Genomic DNA, 20819 nt, shown 5'->3' on the forward strand with positions numbered 1-20819 from the left:
CATGTTTTTCTGCTTTAACAAATGGAGTTCAGTCTTGCAGTTTGTCATCATGATTTTTCGTTCTGTCATTTTACTGTACATTGGACCTCATTACGAGAGTGGCAGTATGGTCAAAATGGCAGTAAAGTGTTGACAATTCTTTGGCTGTTGTATTACCGCACTGCCATACTACGGGTTGGTAGGTAAAGTGGAGGCTCTGCCTCTTAAATGGATTTACCCTGCAGAATTACTGCTTGCGCTAAATCTCATAAAATTCCACAAATGGGGATTGACACCACCATGCCACCGCTTAAAATCCCTTGGTAATGATAAGGGACCGAGTGCCAGCCACTATAAACGTGTTTGTGGGTAATTCCACAGATTTACCATTGAACTACTGCCAGAGCCGTAATGGGGCCCATTGTTAGCGATGCATGGGCTTGTAGTGGGTATTGGGATCCAGGCAGGTGGGATCGAAGGCGCGCCGGCAGGGTTGCGCCAAACTTTGCTTTGCCCGGGGCTCTGTCTGAGCTATGACTAGCCCTGAGGTGCCCATTTTATTCAAAGTAAATGGGGCGCTGAAGTACTAGGAGGAGGTAAATTCTGATATAAATTGACATAGTCTACATTTGGAATATGCAAAATGTAATGGAATTGTAGATGAGAAATAAACAAATGTATTATTCCTAAGTACGATGAAGTGCCATATTGTGCGTAACTGTGCCAGTCTGTCAATCAGTCCCATATTCTCCTTGCCCCTGTTCAGTGCCAGAAGCCATACCTTTTTTCATTATGTGAACTAGTCTCCCCTCACGGTCTTGTATGACAACTGGGTACACTGCGGAAGTGCATACTTGCTAAGATGACCGATTCCAATCTGTGGGTGCTTATCCAGTCCTGTTTCTTTCTTTGCATTCTGGGACTTGTAGTCCGAGTTTTATAGGGCGGGACTACAAGTCCCAGAATGCAAAGAAAGAAACAGGACTGGATAAGCACCCACAGATTGGAATGGGTTTTGTTGGCAATTATTTAAGTGAATTAGAAACAAAAGCACAATTATTTAAATCGACAAAGCCCCAATCGAACAATCTGGGCTCAGTATTTTACTGAGTTCAGTCATGGAGCGCTGCACTTAGCATACAGGGGAAGAAGCTGTGTGTTACAGTATAAGCACATTTTGCGCTGTTTGTCTTGAGAAAACTCTTATAGAGCGAAACAATAAACCTCTTAACTGATATGCTGTATGCTTGGGCCTCCATGATTGACTTGGATGAATGTGTTGGCATCTGAGCTGTGGACCACCTGCGAACCGGGCACCAGGAGCACTGTCCCTGCCAGTCCTTCTACACCAGCTGCGCACGTCCCTCTCGTGCAGTTTCTCCAACACAATTGCTCATTATTACATCCTCAGTAAAGAAGCAATGATGTGCCTGTTTAACCGGCAGAATAACAAACAGAAGCAGTGCCTTATTGCCGGCAATAAGTACACCCGACTCAGTTTCCTGCACCTTCTTGATGATCTTTTTGTACGTTTCAATAAATGTGATTTAAAAAGAAACGCATATTCGAGCTGCCAATTTGTTAAACACATAGTGCATACTGGGGAGTAGCTTGAACACCTCCAAACTGTGGAACTTGAACTGTTTCTTTGTTTTTTCAGGATTGTTGCCAGCTTTTTAACTAGTTGATTCCACCATTTTCATTGTTCCCCTCTTCTAGTACTAGACCCCATGCCAATGATTCAGCATCCGTTCGGGCACCAGAATGCACGCCTTTGTCTTCTTACTTGAATCATCACCCGGTTTGGGTAATAGCTTGTGTGTGAGCTGTTGTACCCCTACATGTAAGCTATTCGGCCCCCTGGAAGTATCTACGCCCACATGTATGGTGCTGTGCCCGAGCTGTCCTTTTGTGATCATTCACAGAACCAGTTTCCTGCTGCTGAGCCCCTGAACTTTGCTCAGCACCAGAGCTCCCCTCTCACGTCTCATACTCTATCCCTCCTCTCGCTACTTCCCATGTGACCTCTCCTGTATCTTCTGTTCTGTTTTGCAGATACCGGCGTGCAGAAGACTGGGCCACTCAGGGGTGATGTGGGTATCGACTGCCCCCAGGGCTACAAAAGACTGAACAGCACCCACTGTCAGGGTAAGGCTCCTAGTACCTCGGGGGATCTATAGATTTGTTTTAGTTTTATTGTGGGAATCAGCTAAGAGGGAGTAAGTGCAAATCCGAGGTGCTCAGGGGCATCTCCACAAATAGCTTATGTGCAAACATGTTTGTGAATGTACAATGTCAGATAGATTTCGTATATAACTCCTTATTGTTTCTGCTTCTAAAATGTAACCGCTCAGTTTTCCCACCATTTATGAACCACTAGTGATATGGTTTGAGAAGTGATGGGAAAAAAACCTATTAAAAGTAGCAGACGCCCAGAAGACTATTTTGAGGAGTCAGACATGTGTGATCGTTTGTAACTTCCTTTGGACCTGTAATGGAGTCAGAATAAATGGTAATCAAGACTTAGGCCCTCATTCAGGGCCTCATTACAAGTTCAGCAGTGCAGGATCTGTGGAAATTCCTTTACCACCACTTTTTTGGTGGTAACAGAGTTACTGCTACTTTTCATGCACCGTGGAATAATACATTTGAAGGTAAAGTGGAAAATGTACCTCCCAACAACTAGCTGGAGGTAAATCCGACACATTCCCTCCAAAAATTGGTGTATTTACCGCACTGTTAATCCACTGGCTGTAGTCTGCCAAATATCACCATGGCGCCCTATGGATTCCAAAAATGGGGAATGACCAGCACTTGTAATCCCATGATAAACCCACGGGACCAAATGACATTGAGCTTGGCGGAAATTCTGCAGATTTGCATGCAAGTTACTACCAAACTCGTAATGAGGATCTAAATTAGAGTTTGAAGGTGCAGTAAAGAAGTGGCGGTAACAAGATTACCACTACTCTGCGAAACTGCCGGGTTTTGTGTGGACGAAAGTTTCTCCACAGAAAAACATTGCCGCATGCAGCAAGATGAAATTCCCAGTGGAGTCCAATGGGACTCGGAAATGGGGAGTAACACAAGGGTCTGCATGGCCCTGGATCATGTGAACCCTTCTCGTTATTGCACAGTTGCTGTGTGGAATAACGGTATTTGAGTTTGGAGGAAATGGTAAATGAAATACTGCCAAACTTTAAATGAGGCACTTAACAGCTCGGGAACAGAAGAAGCACTTCTTTAATTTCACTTATGACTGATGCTCACATCGCTTGTAAATACGATTTGTAGATAAGCTTCCTTAGTGACCCATGATCTCCAAAGGGCTATTGTGAGATGATTCTATCATATCTGTGGTTAAACATCAGCTTTTACTCAACCTCCCCAGAGAGCCTCACTGGACTGTGCATTGGTAAACAACGCATAACATATCAAATGGAAAAGAACGGTGGCGAGGTGGAAGAAACGCCACCACCAACTGAGTCTGCTTTCCCGTCCCACTGTCACGTGACCACCGCTGCTGTCTTTGAAATCTGGCACTCCAGGTGTTAGGGGAATTCTTCTCTGTTCCTGTGTTCAGGGTGTGACAGGAGTCTACTGACAGACGACAGGGTTTCCTTTAAGTCTACCTGAGACTCTTAGTGGTCAAGGCGCTATCGCAGCCACTGCAGTGCTCTGGAGGGTCAGCACGCTGGTGACAGATACAATAGAACCCTTCCTAGCATTCAATAAGAGAATGGGGGTCATTCCGAGTTGGGCGGTAAGGGATACCGGGCACCAGTAAGGAGACCGGTGCCAGTAATCCTTTACCGCCCAATTCCGAGATCCCTTAGCGGGAACCGTAAAGGACGTGTGCTCTGACCACACGTCCTTTACGGGTCCCGCTAAGGGCCCAGGGCACTAATAACGGGCCTGCTACTCGCGGGCACGTTATTAGCGCCTTCCCCATTCCCATTGAGCCCTATGGGGGCTCAATGGGAATGGGGAATGGTTGGTTGAATGGGGACTTACTGGGCCCTCTAGGGTCGGAATTACCCGGTAAATCCCCATTCAACCAGACCGGACCCGGTTTGGGAGGCAGCCATGGTGCTAATAGCACCATGGCTACTGCCCAACTCGGAATGACCCCCAATATCAGGATATATCTTTATCTGTGGAAATAAAATAAAATGCTGTATTAAAGCTGAGTAATGGTCATTTATATAGCACCCTTTCCCCATTTGTATGGCCTCAATGCACTTTGTGCTTGGAATGCCCTCGGTGACCGAAGTCCATGTATGGGAGATTCTAAGAGTTAACTTTAAGATGTGTGTGTGCATTGTGCCAGGTTAGGACTTATGAGGGCTGGCTGGGCTCCAGTAAGCACCCTGCGTTCAGGCACGTGGCTGGGTGCTGTTGGTGGATTAGGATAGAGTGCTAGCACAGGAGACTCAATGTGTGCCCAGCTAGACCGACATGTTTTCGTAGGTTGTCACTGCATACTAATTATAAAGGTGTTGAGACACGTCTGGGGTTTCCGTGTGGACGGCTATGCGAGCTGCTAGACCGGGTTTGCATAGCCATAGCTGCATTCTATAGTGCATGGATGGGGAGCTGTGTCTGTAGCACCTGTCTATAGATGTGATGTGAGTTATACATACCTTAAACTCGGATGGAGTTCATCTTCGATGGAGCTTTCCAAGGTCCAAAGCGATTAGCTGGTCTCGCCAGCTGTGGACTCCCTACACTTGAGAGCCTGAGTAGTGGGGCAGACGCCCAAGTCTGAGGGACCGCAGCAGAAGTAGAACCACCCAAAGCACCAAAGCAGCGGGGGAAACTCTCAAGTCCGAGTAAAAGCATTAAAAGGCATCGCTGTCAGATATGAGACGCAGCAGTAAATGCAGAAACGCCTAGGTTTGAGATACCTGGATAGAGGGAGAGACGCCTAAGATGGGGACACGACAGTAAATGCAGACGTACCTAAATTTGGGATACGTGGATAGAGGGAGAGACGTCTAAAATGGGGACACAACAGTAAATGAAATGGCACTTAAAGGTTGGTGTGTAGCAGTGATAAGACTACTACTTTTTACTTGTAGAACAGATAGTTCGAGACCAAAGAGCCCGACCCTGCCAATTGTGGGACACCAGAGGATTTCAGGCTCCACTGAGGGCCTCTGAGCAATAAGATTTCCTAAGTTAGGTTAGGATTCCCAAAGTCAGTGTCTATTCAAAAGGTAATATACCTCTTCCATAGAGTCAAGTGCAGCTGTACTGTGGGAATAGGCAAACACTTGTGGTTTTAAGAAAGAAAGGGTAAACTATAAAACACGTTTAGAAAAAGCTTTTTGAAGTTAGATTTCCCCACTATCATAAGCAGTCTCTGGTTGAGCATTTTTAAGAAAGGGTCCTTCAGAGGAGGGGAGTCATTAGGTTTACCAGAGATGATGTGTCAGAGATGAAGATGATCTGGGGCTGGGCATGGTGCAGCTGTACGATATCCAACAACACAAGGCCAGTAGCCAGGCATTGCAGATAGTGGCCCAGTGATGCAGAGCAGGTAGGATTGTGGCTACCTGGAGGTCCATGAATCTTAGATGCAGTTTTCTTCTTTGAAGACCATCTTTTGTAATCGTAGGCTGCTGGTTACACCGTTATTCACCCTAAGTCGTGTGGAGGGTGAGTAATGTCTGGAGGTATTGCCTCTTTGTGACCAATCTTCATTTCTCTTCCCCTACTACCCATGCCCCCAGTTTGGTTACTCCCCTAAACTAAACAACTCCCCTCTAAAATCTACTACCAACTTAGTGACTGGGATTCAGTGAATTTACTTACCTGAACTTTACCTAACATTTTTACTCTTTTAATCATAACCACTGGCATTGTCAACCTCTTAATAAACCTGCATGTGAAGTGTTACTGTTTGGAACTGGTGACCACTTGGCACAAGACCCCAGGCCATCATAGGGTTAGACTTCAGAAAAGATAGGGAAGCTATTCCATAGTTATTCTTAAGTCTTTTCTCCGTCTAATGCATCTGTGTACCTGTGTTACGCTGGTTACTGAATGAAATGCTTATCTACATCTTCAATAGCTTATTTATGGAGTTGGATTTTGTGTGTAGGATCCCCGGATGGTGTAATGCAGAGAAAGATTACAGCTGTTGTTCTGCCCCAAGGCAGATCGAAGTTGGAAGGGATGCCAGGTGTTTGAATAATGAACTGCCTTGTTTGTTTATCATTGCCTAGTCAGCGATATTGTCCATTTGTATCAGAACAGCCAATCCCTGGATATTCAGGCAGAAGGCCACGGCCTCCCTCTGGAACAGCCTCCCTGAAACTTGAGGAGAACCATCTCCGATTCCGGAAGCACCTCAAGACCTTCCTCTTTGCTTCTGCTTTCTCTCCTCCTCTCTGCTGCTGAACTCCTGACTGAAACTGCACTGGTCACCTGGCTACCCTCCGATCTCGGGCCCAGGTCCCCTCCCCCACCAGCTGCACAGCTGCACTGCCTCCTGGGCAACTCCTGCACTTGGGGGATGTTTCTTTATCCCTACAGCCCCCCCCAGCTCTCGACACTTGATGTCTGCACTTACCCCTGCACTTTCCATAAACTGGCCGCACTTTTACCTATTGCTTTTATTTATTTATTCTTACTGTTGAACTTATGTGTTGCACTGCCCCGTCCCTCTTCCCCCTACAGTTTCCCTCCCCCCCCCTGCACTTTCGCGATTTCAATGTCACCTGGCCTAGTAAGATCGTTGTCTATGTCTTCCCTCTGTTGCCCTTCCCTTGCCTCATCCCGCCTTGAAACACTTGTGTATAGGCGCGTTATAAATGCCATATCATATCATATCATAAGTTGAGTAGAGGCAGGCGGATTGCCTTTTAGTCTATTTATTTGGAGGAACGTAAAGCCTCTGTTGGTGACCATTTTCCTTGTTTTGAGAAGTACCCCCCAATGTGTCACCCCATCCCCTCCTAGCTTGCGTCTGTTGGGGCTATATTCGAAGGAGGAGTCAAAAGGGCAGTTCCTGCTTTCCGGTTTAGGCACCCAATGTAGGCTGCTCTTTAACTCTGTGTCAGGTGTGGGCCAGGCAAGCAACAAGACTTTCAAGGGAACCTGGGAAGTGTGCCCAGCCCCTGGAGAAGATGCCCCCACTGTTACATTATGCACACCTACACCTGAGGCAGGGGTACTTTGGACCAACACCCCTGAAGAATAATGGAAAGATACCCTGAAACTGGAGCTGCAGTGGAGAGAGTGAGAGAGCGAGAGAGAAAGAGAGACAGAGGAGAGAGAAGAGAAGCAAGGTAGTATTACATCCTTTCTATTGAGAAAGGGCTGCACCTAGAATTCTTCTCATCCATGACCCCTATCTGTAATCCCACAGTGTCTCACCTGAGCTGCCTTCCTATCAGTGAGATTTTTTGGAAATTGGGAGATCCATGTGGGGTGTTCTTGTTTCATCAAAAGGGGCTCAAATACCTGTATGTCTCACAGGATTCGGCCAGGTCATTCAGGGTGATGGTACAAATAGTTCCGGTGGGTTCATAAATGCAAAGACTAAATACCTAAAAATATCTGGACCACCTTAGTATTTGTCCGGTTTGGAAAGGATTCATCTGGCTTGGGAATCCTACTGGGCTGGACAAGGCTTGAGATAATGTTTGCGGAGCTGGATAGATTCTGGCATAACATTATTCAGTATGCATTTATACACCCTGTGCGTGATGTCAGTAGGCTGATGTGCTGCCGACTGAAGTGTTCCAGGAAGAGTGTTGCAGTGGGGCATGGGGGTTGGATCTGAATTCCCTCTCGTACGCCATGCTCGGTTTGCAGTGAGCTCTACCCTGCTCTTCTCCCAGCTTGTCCACCACTTTTGCTAATGTTTCTCATAGTCTTGTGAGGCCTGTGACCATGCATCCAGAATGTGTTCGACCAATAGGTGAAGATGAAGTCTTTCATATGGGTCTATGAAAATTGTTGAAACAAGAAGTCTGTGCACCCAGAAATTTTAGCACCATGGATGTGTGGGAAGAGTTGAAATGTTAGGTGTGCATTTAATTACATTTCTGTGCCAGGGAGTGTATAGGGAGTTAGTGTGGTGGGATACACATGAACTCAAAAGGGTAGACCCTTTTCAAAACAGTCTACCACCCACTTATCCTTAATTTGAGTACTCCATATTGGGAGAAAGTATTTTAGTATACCCCCTAAAAGAAGTTCAGAGGGGGAACTGCCTCTGATGTTGTTTGGAGAATTTGATCTAGTTTTTATCTGAGGAGTGCCCATACATCTTGTTCTGGGATGACCTCCTGAGATGACCTCTCAATTGAGATTGTCGACAAAAATATCTCAAGGGAAACAATTTGATCAGTGGAGCCCTGGAAGGTTTGGGTGGTAAAAGGATAGACTTCACATGTTTATCCTTGTTACACACTTTACACGTACTTTACTCGCAATCTTATCTATCTGTTATCCAACAACAGTATTCTAGCAAGGGTATCTTTAATAAATGTGATTTCTGCATGTTTCCTGCCTGGCACTCCTTTAACTGTAAGTGTCTCCTGCCGAGGATTGCTGCACGCTACTCTTATGGTTATTATGGGGAGTAGGTTGGTTATGGTCTCACTTTTATAAGTGGGCCATGTGATTTTCTTTATTTCTTGCAGAATGCTTTGGGATACGAGCCAGCAAAGCCTCTTTTCAGTAGTGTATCATCTCTTTATTTACTGTGTCCTTCAGGGTTGGGTCTTCTGCAGTGATTAAGGGTCCCCCACACAGATTGGTTAGCAATGGATGCAATATCAAAGAATCCACTAGCCTATTGGTTGGCCATTCAGTTGGCTTACATCTCTTTTAATAAAGTGAGGTACGTTTAACTTTTCCAGATCTTCCCATTCTTTGTGAATTGCATTTTTGATGGATGTAATTAGTGAAGCAATAGAGGTGTAGTGCACCTAAATGGAAGGTTCAGGAAGGGTAAGTTTAAACTTGACTCTATCTAAGACTTGCTTCAACCTGCCTTTTTATAATGTATTTGCCTAAGTCTTCTTGATTTTCTTTGTCCTCATCAGAAAGAGGTCTGCATTATCTCGTTCATCTCCCCTTGCTCCTCTTCCTCCTATGAGGAGCAAATGCAAGACACCCTCTTCTATTTTGGGGCTGGAGTGTCTGGTAGTTTGTTCTGTGTCAGGAAGGTTGCCACAATTATTTTAAACCATCCTCTAATTTGTGAGTCCGGGGGGGTGGCGGGAGAGGAGTGGTGGGTGTAGAAGTCGGCAAGACTGAGGCTTCCTTTCTTTTGGCGGAGCATTTCCTCCTTGATATGTTTGCAAAGAGCAGATTGGCATATGTAAAGAAAACATGCTTACCTTGTTATATGTGCCACTCTTCTTGTGGGTACAAGCAGGCTTTGTGTCACAGTTCCAGGCATGGAAGTGTGGGGATGTCATTTCCTGTATTACATTATGTGAACAGGACTTTTAGAATTATTTTGATGTATCATACAGTTCCAATCCCTTTGGTGTGCCCATCTCCCCCCAGCCCCCAGGCCTGCTCATGAATATTGGAAATGGAGATTTGTTAAAACCAATTAAGAATTTAGTTCCCTGACCAACAAAGAAAGTATCTGTAAAGAAAGTGAAAAAAACAGTAAAAAGTAGAGATGTTCCCAGTGGTGGCTCTGTGCCATCAGAGCCTACGTCAGCTTTGCGAGACAGACAAAACAGTCTGAAGGTAGTGGCTGCTGCTTGAGGACCTCATACATGTAAGGGAGTGGGTGTAGTGTGTTTGAAGTAGTTCATTAGCATAAATGATAGTTTCAGGGTCTGGTCTCACCACAAAATGTAGTGACTGTAATGAGGTAGAAGGGTAATGATGCATAAAGGTAATGATACTCCAACTTCAGCAGAACCACCTCTGTTCCAGAAGCAACTCAAGAACTTCCTTTTCGCTTCTGCTTCCTCTCTTCCTCTCCCCTGCTGATGCACCTGACTGCGCCCCGCACTGGTCACCCACTGAACTCGGGGCCCAGGCTCCTGCATGTCCAGTTGCCCTCACACTGCCATGGGCTAGCCAGCACTTAAGGGTCAGTAACTGCAACCCTCCAGTCCCTTCTCTCTGCACTTATGAGCCACCCACTGGCTGCACTTGTGAGTTAACTGCACTTCCCCCGTTCCCTCCCCCCTGGCACTTCTCCCCTTCCCTCCTCCCTGCACTTGCGCAATCTGAATGACACAAGGCCTAGTAAGATGGTTATTTTGCCCTCCTTTGTTTCCCCCTCCTTGTCTTGTCCTTTCTAGAATACTTGTGTATAGGCGCGTTATAAATGCCACATCATATCATATTATATCATCATTTGCAACTTAGTTCAGAAGAAAGATGTAAAGAAGGACAACCACAATGAGCGCTCACACTGTCTTAGATTTGTTCAATAAAGAATAAGAACATTTAATTCGTACCCTGGTGAGGGAGAATTTGGAAGAATCCCACTCCAAACAAAAATAACTGTATGACTGTGGATCCCAAAGTCACTCTTTCAAGGTAGGAGATCAGAGGCTACTACTGTTGCCCAGAAGTGAGGACACACTCACTGTGATGGAAATAGTCTGGAATTTAAACTATACTAGGAGAATAAAGAAAGAACATATTTACCACGTGAACTGGTTGAAAGCTTGGCAACCTGTAGAAGATAGACCTTCTCCAGTGGTCCCAATTGCCAACCAGGAAGAAGATCCAGAAGACCTCTGCACCCAACATACGAGGAGGTAGCCCAGAAATGCTGGAATCTCAAACCACCCAGAAATGTGAGATTTACAAAAGTTCCTAAAGTGCTTTAAGACATTTTTCTCAGACCACCCTGGTCATCATATTTGGACGCCACCTGGGAAGGTGATCCCACACATTTCATACAATCTATTAGAAGCCCAACAAGATGTCATCCATCAATAAGTAGATACATTACAAATTAGAGTTTTAAAATAGTCATTCAGCGAAGGAGCATCAATTCCAGATGAGCTGTAATTTTGCATTGATTTTAAAAAATGTAATTCCATCTATTGGCTGCATAACCCATGTCCAGAATTGATGATCTGATGACTTCATCAGTCCATATTCAGTACCACCATGGACTTGAAGAAGATATATTGGCAAGTGCCCCTTGATACACCCCAAAAAAAGACTGCCTTTGCTATGTCCGAAGGTTTGTTCTAAGTTATGGTGCTACCTTTCAGGTTACATTCAGACACCCACATCGTTTCAGCATTTGATGGGCCATCTCTTAAGCTCTCCATAGACCTACTTAGATAACATCATTATCCAAAGTAGAACTTGTAAAGAACATCCCACTCACCTAAGATCTGACCCACTGTTAAAATGCAGGACTAAGAGCCAACCCTGCCAAATGTGACCTCACTGCTTCTTTGGTCAACGTGGTAGGGAACAGCATTATACAACTGCAAGTCCATTAGGTAGAAGCTAACAAAAGCATAGCTAATTTGTGAAAGAAGAAAGACCTCTGTTTTTTTTCTCTGCCTTATTGGATATTACTGCAGATTCTTTACCCACATTTCTTCCAATGATACCCTGTTTACAGACATGTGGTTGACTTATCAATCCAATATTAAGTAGCATAAACCAGCTCTAAAAGCTTTTCAAGATGTAGAGGCTGTGATCTGCAACCTACCAGTACTAATCACTCCAAACCATAATCAATATTTCCTTCCCCAAACTGATGTCTCCAGTGTCTGAGTAGAAGCTGGTCTCTCAAAGGTTAGGGGAATAGAAGAGCCCATTTGATGCATCTGTTGAAAGCTACCCCTTCAGATCTGAACAAGTACTCCACCACCAAGAAAGTATGCGCAGCAATTAAATAGGCCATGGCGACACCACTTGGCAGGCTGACAGTTTACACTGATCACAAATGCCCAATTAGTCTGCATGTCATAAAGGTACTAAAAACTACATTATGAGGTTTTATTAAAATCTCCAGGCCTTCTGTGTTACCTTAGTGTTTCAATGAAGATCTTCTACAGTGGAGCCTGAAGGGCAATCTCCTGAGTGGGTCATCTTTCCAGGAGATAATTCCCCAGGATACAATGGGCTTCATTATGAGTTTGGAAAAAAGGGATCACAAGGAAGCACCAGCACCGTTAGCAACAGTGCCGGTTCTTCAGTGACCCCATTCCCATGGAGCCGTATGGGACTCCACGGGAATGGGAATTTACCATTTCCGTCGCCTGCCATGATATCCCGGTGGCACCAGGCAGTCAGGCGGTGGAAACAGTGTTACAGAGTGTCGGTATCCACCGCCTACTGGCAGGTTTTACCAGCAACCCTGTAATGAGGCCCTATGACTACAAATTCCTCCATGTTTAGGTTTCTCCATTCATTACCAACAGTCTTATCAAGACCGTGAAGAACATATACATTGTGGATTTCAAAGCAATTTTTCTGGCAGTCACAACAGTATTCCCTGTGATTTAAGAACAGACTATTCTATTTCTGAGACAAACTGCAGTGCAATGATTTAAGTGAAGAAGCAGGATTCTGCAAAGTCCCCACATCTTTACCGTCTTGACGTTCAGTTGTTGGACTATACCATTCACTGATGTATATCGCAGTGTCTCATTGGTTAAGGGACACCAATATAGAGCCGATTCCCTCAGCAGCTTGACGTGTCCGAACTACAAACGGGAACTCCATGTGGAATGATGAGCCACATCCTCCAGGAGTGGGAATTTGCCAAGCATCTCCACACCAAGTGCCCACCTTATGCCTCCTATATGAGTCGGGGTCCTCAGTCCCTTGTGCACTGCCCTAGATCTCAGTTGGGACATTGTAAGGACTTCACTTTGCTGACAATTTCAAGGATCCTGCGTGATGACAATGTCCTGGAGGTCGAGGAACTGTTCTCTGATCCTAATGCCCTCACACAATTACCAATAAGGTTGTGTTGCTTGGAGATGGTGAACCTCTCCTGCCAAGCTTGTTTTCTTCTGCCATCTCAGATCTGCGCACTCGACAGGGTGGCCTGGTACTTCACCACTCACCTTTATCGATGAGTTTGGCAGCATGGTAAAAGAGCACAAAACCACGGATCATCATGAGCTGTCTGGGGACAACATGTCTAGTATCCAAGCAGCCAAGCAAGACAAGGATATTCCTCTGCACTGTAGTCTAGACTCTGATTCATATTTTATCTGATATCACTAATCCCCAGGCTTCAGGTGGATTCCGTTTATACCTGTCTAGCTTCTATTGGAATTTATCTATACACAAATGAGTATGTTTTTCTCCGCCAACAATTAAGTACTAAGTAGATTTGTGGGGGGAATTGTGGATTTTCTTTCACCATGAGGAAGTCCTCCTCCCATTTGGTAATCTGAATGTTATGAGGTCCGCTTTAACCCACACACCCTTTGTACCTGTGGCCACAGCTAAGCTACGGATAGTCTCCTGGAAGATGTTTTTCTGATTCCCATTACTTCTGCCAGAAGAACTAGTGTATTGCAATCTCTATGTGCTACAAAACCTTGTACTGCTTCCAAATGAATGATATGGTGCTTCTGGCACATCAATCATTTCTGCCTAACCTCCATTCAACTTTTCACTTAAATCATGGAATTTTCTTCATTGCTTATTTTCTAAATTCTACTTCTGATTTGAGGAAACACTCAATATGATAGGTGTTTGAAGAGCCCTTAAATTCTATTTGGACAAAACTAAGTCGATGTGATCATACGACAGGTTACATAAGTACCTTTGGGATTTCTTAAGCTTCCCAATTACAAGAATACTATCAATATTGCAAAGAATGAATTGGTGCCTTCAAATCTAGGATCAGACAGCTCTGATCCTAGAAAGGAAGGTACCAATTCACCCTTTGCAATATTGATGCTATTCTTGTTATTTGGAATCTTAAGAAATTCCAAAGTTCCCTCTTCCAAAGGGCATGCGTGCCATTGCAGTCAGGTGTAAGGCGGAAGCATTAGCTTTTTAAAGGCATGAGGCTATTGATGTAGTGGCTGCTATTTTGAATTAATCTTTGCCCTTCTGTTCTAACCATTCCATTCATTTTAGGACCAAGGCTGATTCCCAGTCAGAAACAGCTGTAATGCAAAACCTTTTTGGTTTAGTGTGGAGCTCAGGTGCCTCTTCCCATACTTTCAGCAATGCTAGGGAATCCCCCATGAGTAATGAGGAAAGGAGTGGTAGGTAAGGAGTGTGTAAATGTTTCTCGATATGACTGCTATATTCCCTAGTCCATATTTCATTTGCCCCCATATACCCGCCAGTATCCCCTCTATATTAGCTCCATCGGGTCGGAGCTGAGCGCATGGAAAGGGACTGGCAAGACCCCTGTGTGCACGCCAGCTTTGCAAATTGTTTTGCAGTGCAAACGTCTCTGGTCTCGTCCCAGTGGGACTGACATCCATAAAGTATGAACTAAAGAGGGCTATAGACTGGAGTAAAGTAGTCATTACGGTGATTAACCTTTACATTTTAGGACCTTAACCAAGTTTAGCAGAGCTTCAGAAAAATACAGATTTCCAGTAGCTAAAGGCTGTCATAAGCTAAACAGGTTCAAAGAACATTTTGAAACTTGCTTCCTGTCTGTGTCCTTGTCCATAATGTGCTTAATGTAAGAAAGTTTTTAAAAGGCATCACCTGTTTGCAAGAAAAGTGTGACACATGGTCTGCTTAAGATGTGCCATGCTCTCTTCCTTCATCTTTTAAATTCTTTCAATCAGAATGTCATCTAGAGCCTTGCCATGTTCTTTTTGTTTCAGACATCAACGAGTGTACAATGTATGGAGTGTGTCAGAATGGAGAATGCCTCAACACCAAGGGAAGCTTCCTCTGTGCCTGCAAACCGGGGTACATCCTGCGACCCTCACGCACCCAATGTATTGGTAGGTGCCAACCTCACTGCCTGCTACAATGTGTAGAATAGCACTGCTTCCATTTCAACCTCCTGTTCTCGCCTATACCGACAGAGGTCCTCAACTTGACACCAGGGGAGATGGAGAAAACATCTCTCAATGCCTGACACCAGCACAGACTGAGGCCTCATACGTCCAATGTCATACCCATGGATCAATAAAATCATCTCTTCTTTACACAACACAGATTGAGAGGGTCCCTGCTTAAACTAGTACAGAATGAGAAATGCCATATTGCAGCACTGTTACTGCCCCTGCTCCCAATGACTCCTGATTATAATGTACTAATCTATTATCCTTTCTTCTCTTGCGGGGAACTTCTGACTACCTACTGACAGCGGAGAAATCAGAAGAAAAAGGCCTTTGTTTCCGGCTGGTGAACCACAGCTGCCAGCACCCGCTGCCCAACAAGCTCACCAAGAAGCTCTGCTGCTGCAGCGTGGGAAAAGCATGGGGGGCACGCTGTGAGCAATGTCCTGCAGATGACACAGGTGAGCACCACACACCAAATCCTGACCGCTTCAAATCAAACTGCTTTAGTGGTCACCAGACTACCACCTGCTGACTCCCTGGTTGGGGCACTGGCCTTCTTTTCTATTTGTTCCAAGATAGCTTTCTCCACTACAACCCTGATCCACACATTTCATTGTTACACCTGCAATGGTAAGCAGCCTTGCACAAGTACTTTGAAAGGTTCCATGTTCTTGTAACAATGTTTACTTGAAAATGTCTTTGGTAACAAGGCTGACACAGTAAAGTTGTTGATTTTGTAATCTTGGTTTCCTTTTCCTTTGTAAGGGGGGGGGGGTCCACTATATTTTCTTTTTTCAACTGCCCACTTTCCATCAAACCTTTTCCCCTTTGCTCAGTATGTGTTGTGTGTCCCTTTATGGGAGTCAACCTTATTGCGAAAGACAATATTCAGTAGACTTGTCCATATGTGTTGGGACTGATTTTCTATAGTCTGGCCTGGTGGACAGATGTATAGAAGGCCAACCTAGTATTGTGACAGGGACACCTCGGGAGCTGTATCCAGTTCAAGGTTGCAAGCCGAGTGGTCTAGGCTAAGTCTCAAGGACGGGTGGGCACTAACGCTGATATAGTTTGGCGGGATGCCACCCGGGACACCGCACAAATTGAGATCAGGCCAATTGCCTCCTATCTTGGGTCCCCTTGATGCTAGGACCATGAAATGTCACAGAGGTAAGACATATTGCACAAGCTGAAGATCCTCCAAGTTCCAGACCTCAACTTGGAACTCCAACGTCTGCATCATGGTAGCCCAAACTCTTAGCTGGTCAGCCACTGGATGGTCCAGGGGCACTTTCGAAAGCTCTTCTTCGTAGGACTCTGAGCTGATATTGAGAACGGATGTTCCCTCCACTCCAAGGGTCACCGCTCCTTCACAGGGCTGCTGGAGATCTTCGGCAAGACGGGACTCTAACAGGACAGCAGCAGAAGTTTGTTACCAGGCCTTTGTCCAACGGCTCTCCGGTCTCTTTGCAGGTCTTGCAGCTGGTCAAGATTCTTGGCCCCTTCAGTTTCTTCCAGGATCTCTCTAGAATGGGTGCAGGTGTCCTCTTATCCCAACAGATCTGACACACACACTCTCTCTCTCTCTCTCTCAGGACCACTGGCGGGAAATCTCATGCATACCACCCAGACATACTGAAACCAGTTTGTAGATTGGAACCAGACAGTCTCAACCCACTTCCTGGCAGCAAACACCTATATCCCTCCAGTAGGCTGCCAAAAGCCTCTGCTTTCCCAGGCACTGGAAGTCCATATAAGGATGTTCCTGGCCTCACAGGGCAGGAAGAAGGCTAAAAGACAAAATGGCCAAAGGACAAGTGAAAATCCTTGTGGTATGGCCATGTTTGAACACTAGCCACAGTTAGTAGCCAAACACAGTAAACGTGGCAAGGCTAAAATGAAATGCACCAACACTTTGCAAAAAAGTAACTGCTGGCACCAGCTTGTCCCTTTAGCACAACTAGAGTAGTGTTAGTCTAAGGCAAAACAAAAAGTGTACCCCACTGTACTGCATTAAGATGCACTGTGCAATGATAAAAGTTACCAAAAGTGATAACTATTTAGCAAAAGTAGTGACAAAGTACAAGACTAAGGGAAACAATGTTTCCCAGTACTGACAGCCTGAAGGACATGTCAGTTTCCCCATAACATCTGAGCAAAAATCAGTGTAGTCAAGCTTAAGGCTTCACTGTCCTGCTAAAAGAGCAGGTTAGAATCAAAAATAAAAGCAAAACGTTTGGGGTGCCATAGAAATGGAAGGAAAGGTGCTCTAAAGCTAAATCTTTCCTAACACTAAGTTAATGCTGAACTTGTTTCTCAGAATGCTAAGGAAACTGGCATATTAGACAAGGCTATTTCAATTGCTGAACTATTTTGAGTGCTGCTGACTGTTATTGGCCATCTGTAGTTTATCATCTGGGGGATAACAAAAGCAACATGTAGCTTGATTTAGAGGGAAGTTATGCTTACTGAGTCACCAGTTGTTCTACATTTTGAGGTGTGGAGGAGTAAACGTTAAGATGTATTTTCAGAACCAGCCCTGAACGAGTGTTCTGAGATGCCATTGTAGTTAATGAAATGGGTATTTAACACTCAGGTCTAGCCAAACTCTATCATAGTAAGCTTGGCCTGAGTAGGAAAACAGACTTCAGGAGATCTGCGGATGGTGTAGTATCACAGATAACCCAACACAGAGCACTCAACTCAAGTAACTCACTAGTACAAAAATACTTCATAATATTAGTCCTTTATATCTCTAAGCATATCAGGTGAAATGTAGGAAGCAATCCCTGAATCACCCGTCAAAAACACACACACACACAGACACACACAGACACACAGACACACACACACACACACACACACACACACACACCTCAAAGTGAGATCACCTGCACTTTACACTTAAACCAGTAGCAAAAGTGTAAGAATAATGAAGCAAGTAAAATGTGGGTAGTAGTCAAGAAAACCGTGCAATGCAATCAAAACCTATATATCGTGCCTTCTAATTATACAGCACTTATAATTTGAGAAGTCCTTGTGGGGCAGTTGGAAGTGTTAAGTCACAGAACAAGTAGTGGCAAAGCCAACATGTAAATAAACTTTCCAGAAGAATTACACCTAGAAGGATTGAAGGTATGTAAAAGTAATTTAAAGGGACTTTCCCAATCCCACCACATTAGGGTTTCCCTGGGTGGGATCCTTGTCCAGAACTCCACTGATCATAATCAGGCAAGGGAGAGTTAGAGAGTGTGCTTTAGGCAATCCCTATGAACGGGGTGGGTGGTAACAGGTATTCAAGCTGTTGACTTTCCGAGGAACCACCCATACGATCCTCATAATCGCTGGGCCCACTTCTGTCATTGGTCCGGTTGCAGCCGGCCAAAGGGCCGTGGGTGCAGTGGCTGGTTTTGAATTTAGGATTGGGTCTGGCAAAGCAGTTCCATATGTCTTCAAGCAGACAGTCCAGGCACCTCGGAACAGCAGCACCAGCCGGTCCCACGATGAGAGGAGACCCTCTGGACACACCAGAGATGGCCAAGTCCAGCCAGTTTACTAAACATGTTAAAACAAAATGTATTCGTACATCAATATCTCATCACAAATATAAAAAAAGAACATAGATGTTTTCACCATATTCTGGTGTGCTTTCCACAAGGCACATCTAAAAGAACAAACACATTTATCTATCATTCACAATGCCCCATATTGGGCTGAATAGTGGGGTTAGTACGTGACAGCTCTTATTGTGTACATGAATTGACTATAGAATGTATCAACCTCGTTATAATTTTGTTAACAAATTTCCATACAGTTATTTAGCAAAGAGAAACAGTTACTATAGTCTCTTTTATAATTGGACAAGTTTCTTCTATGTCCAGCAGATATGTCTACGTGAGTTTCGGCTACATAAGTGTTTTAGGCACCATCCCTGGTGTCCATCTCCTTTGTTTTAGCCGTCTTCAGGACAAAATATTTCTTTGATATAAATGGAACACTCATTTCTGATGCTTGTTAATCTGCTTAGAATCACATGCTGTGCATATGGTCCGACATCCAGTGGTAACCGCAGAGTATTGCATCTTGTCTTTCGGGGGACCGAAAGGGGACGACGGCATAGGCGTGTCTGAAACACTATCCCTATCGTGACATGTGTAGTACCCAAAATCCCTCACGCGCTGAGGTCCCTCAGATTGTTTTTTTCCGCCCAGATAACTGGTCTCCCTATAGCGAAGCTCTTCATGAGACATTGTTTATCTTACCGAATTGTCGGTTTAATCCTCGTTAAGTCACTTCGCCCATCAAGAACATCTTCGACGAAGACTACGGGGTAATCGTCTACGGCTGTGGGTTCCGGCGCCTAAGATCCGGCGTTTGGACTTCCACGTGGTCGGGCCTTCTGGCCGGCCGACACAGTAGGGAGAGTAGGCTCGGGGTTTGCCATACTGCTATGATGTCTTTCCTCTTTTCCACTGCTTTCCTTTTTGCTCTGGTCACCCTTCCCTTCTGCTATGGAAAGGACTCCATTTAGATTCTGCCCTGTGTGTAGGGTCAGATATCTGTGGAAAGACGAGCACACGTTGTGTAACGCTTGTCTCCCCCTAGAGCACGACGAGAAGCAGTGTTCGGCGTGTAAACTCCTTAAACCTAAAACCCTTAAGGAGCGCCGGTTGAAGCGGTGGGCCGCGTACGGAATGTCACGCGTGGAGCCTCCCTCCCATGCCGCGACACCAGCCGAAAGTGACGGGGGTACATCGGATGACCAAACGTCTAACGCGGACATTATAGACCTTGAGGCGGACTATTCTAGAACCGCCACGCCCGTCCCCGACCCTTCCAGGCTCGACTCCGGTCTTGCTACAGGGACCACACCCGGTGACAGGGGCGTACAATCGCACTGCATAAAGCACACAACCCAAGGGCCCTCCTCGACGACTTCGTCGAAGAAGGCGAAAGCGCCATCGGATCAATCTGATCTGAAGCCTTCCCCGCATCCGCAGCAGCGCATGACGACTGGGCATAACAAACATAAGAAGGGCACTACTCCCCAAACTACACACGCCGAAGTTTCTGAACAAGAAACTTCGACGGGTTCCAAGGTTTCCAAGGCCCGTACAGGCCCTAAAACTGCGAGTAGGCCTCTACCCGAGAAGCCATCCGCTGGCCCTTCTGGAGCCGTGGAAGACATTTTCACTGCCGACACATCATCGGATGTGTTGTCTCCCGAAGATTTGGTGACTATCCGTAAGAACATCAATAGGATTGCTACGGCGGTGGGCCTAGTACCGGTTCCACCCACAGTTATGGGCCAATCCGCCGTAAAGTGTTCCACGGATTTGGAAGACTATCGCGAAGACTCTTACGAAGAAAGCCAGGTACCCCTCTCAAGCACCCTGAGGAGATCCTCTCAACGCCCTTAGGGCGGAGAACCGGGTTCCTACTCAGCTAGGTCCATTTGGGTCATCCAAGTGGACCACGGAGCAATTCGAGGGGTGTATGGATCGGCTGGACCAGTTTTTCAGGGCTTCTGATCAACCTCCGCCGAAAAAAGCTTGGGTAGACCCTAACCCTCAAACACAAGATGCCCAACACCTAGATGTCCAACACCATGTTGACTATCAAGAAGATGTCCAGATGGACACGTATAGAGACATCTATACAGAAGAAGAGGAGGCTTCTTTTCTGGACAACTATGGGGAAGATCAAGGGGCAACGGACAACTGGGAGGACACCCAGCAGGATGATCACAATTCTGATATTGTTTGCCTCGACTCTCCCCCATCCACCCCAATTCGACAAGCTTCCCCGGTGGATGATCAAATGGCTTTCAACAACATGTTGAAAAAAGCAGCAGAATTCTTTAACATTGCCACGCTT

The 20819-nt window shown here is 45.4% G+C and overlaps 1 protein-coding gene across 2 annotated transcripts in view; it reads left to right on the top strand.

Annotated features, from left to right (window-relative positions):
* Window positions 1–20819, top strand: part of LTBP3 (latent transforming growth factor beta binding protein 3) — a 542185-nt gene that overhangs the window by 170513 nt on the left and 350853 nt on the right. For both annotated transcript variants that reach the window (XM_069645022.1, XM_069645021.1), the window contains exons 5-7: window positions 2035–2127; window positions 14757–14879; window positions 15248–15400. In XM_069645022.1, the coding sequence (XP_069501123.1) occupies window positions 2035–2127; window positions 14757–14879; window positions 15248–15400 (369 nt within the window). The remainder of the gene's footprint in view (window positions 1–2034; window positions 2128–14756; window positions 14880–15247; window positions 15401–20819) is intronic.

The sequence above is a fragment of the Ambystoma mexicanum genome, chromosome 2p, assembly GCF_040938575.1.
Source record: "Ambystoma mexicanum isolate Mex_15411 chromosome 2p, UKY_AmexF1_1, whole genome shotgun sequence".
NCBI lineage: Eukaryota > Metazoa > Chordata > Amphibia > Caudata > Ambystomatidae > Ambystoma > Ambystoma mexicanum.